The 1,219-nt window shown below is 59.5% G+C and overlaps 1 protein-coding gene across 1 annotated transcript; it reads right to left on the bottom strand.

The window, feature by feature from the left end:
* Nucleotides 1–349: 349 nt before the first annotated feature.
* LOC139778676 (uncharacterized) lies at nucleotides 350–973 on the bottom strand. The gene has a single exon (XM_071716743.1). It carries the CDS (start codon nucleotides 971–973, stop codon nucleotides 350–352), a length of 624 nt encoding a protein of 207 aa, XP_071572844.1.
* Between the last annotated feature and the right edge of the window lie 246 nt (nucleotides 974–1,219).

Here is a 1,219-nt window from a genome sequence, read left to right on the forward strand (position 1 = left end):
CTTCTTTATCGCCAGGGAGTAGGCCCGTTTGGCGGAACGGTACTCTACTCCCGCTCTTTCCCATCGTCTCGGGTGGCGGTCCTGGTTATACCTGGCCCTAAGCCACTCTCGACGCGCGCGGACGGAGGAGCGCCTTAGTGCGGCTATCTCCTCCGTCCACCAATACGCCGCTCGACGCGGGAGGGGGCGGGATCGGGGCATGCTGGCGTCACAAGCATCCGCCATGATTTCCCCGATCCTGTTTGCAATCTCCTCCACGTCGTCCGAACGATCCAATATGTCGTCCACCCACATGGACGTGTGGATGGAGGCTTTAAGCATGTCTCCATCCACTTTACGGATCGCCCATCTAGGGAAGCGTTCCTTCACTTCCCTGCGGCGTGCCTGGACCGTTGGGAGGGTGACCGGGAGACTCATCTCTATAAAGAGATGATCGGATAGCGTCTCTATCTCCTCGGCCACCCTCCATCCTCTTACTTTGCGGGCAACGGAAGGGCTGGCCCAGGTCTAATCGACCACTGACCCCCCCCCCCCGATGCCTAACGCAGGTCTGCGCAGTCCCTGTGTTGAGGACCGTTAGCCCAAGGCCCGCCGCCCAATACTCTAGGATCCTGCCCCTGCCATCCGTGACCGGGGAGCCCCACAATGCTGATTTTGCATTGAAATCCCCGGCCACTATAACTTGGCTCTGGGGCAGGAACCTCGCCAGACAGACTCTAAGGTCTTCTAGCACCCTCTCGTATGAGGCTATGTCCACGTTCGGAGAGATGTACACTCCCGCGACGTACACGCGATCCCATTGCACGATCACGAACCCGTTCCCCGCCTCAACGCGGGTGCAGGGAACAGGCTCGCTCGTAAGCCTCCACGTGATTGCCACCTTGCCGCACCGGGAGCCCGCCCACAAAGAGTGGTTCGGCGGCACCCAGTACGGCTCGGCAGCAATTCCCAAACCACAGCCGCGCTCCGCCATGGTCTGCAAGAACACGTTTTGCGAAGCGCGGCAGTGGTTTAGGTTCGCTTGTAGGAGTTTCTGGAGGGGGGCATTAATAATAGCCCTCACCGAAGGCCTCCCCCTCCTCTCCTTTTTCGTGGCCCTTTTCGTTGGGCTCAGCAGGAATTTTCTGGATTAATTCCTGTATGATCTCTCGCCCGATTTCGTCGGGTTGCGTGGCCGGTTCCGGTGTCGTCAATGGGGCTGATTGATCCTCCACCGTTG

The sequence above is a fragment of the Temnothorax nylanderi genome, unplaced genomic scaffold (genome assembly GCF_030848795.1).
Source record: "Temnothorax nylanderi isolate EJ_2023f unplaced genomic scaffold, tnyl_v1.0 TNYL_tig0192_pilon, whole genome shotgun sequence".
Classification (NCBI taxonomy): domain Eukaryota; kingdom Metazoa; phylum Arthropoda; class Insecta; order Hymenoptera; family Formicidae; genus Temnothorax; species Temnothorax nylanderi.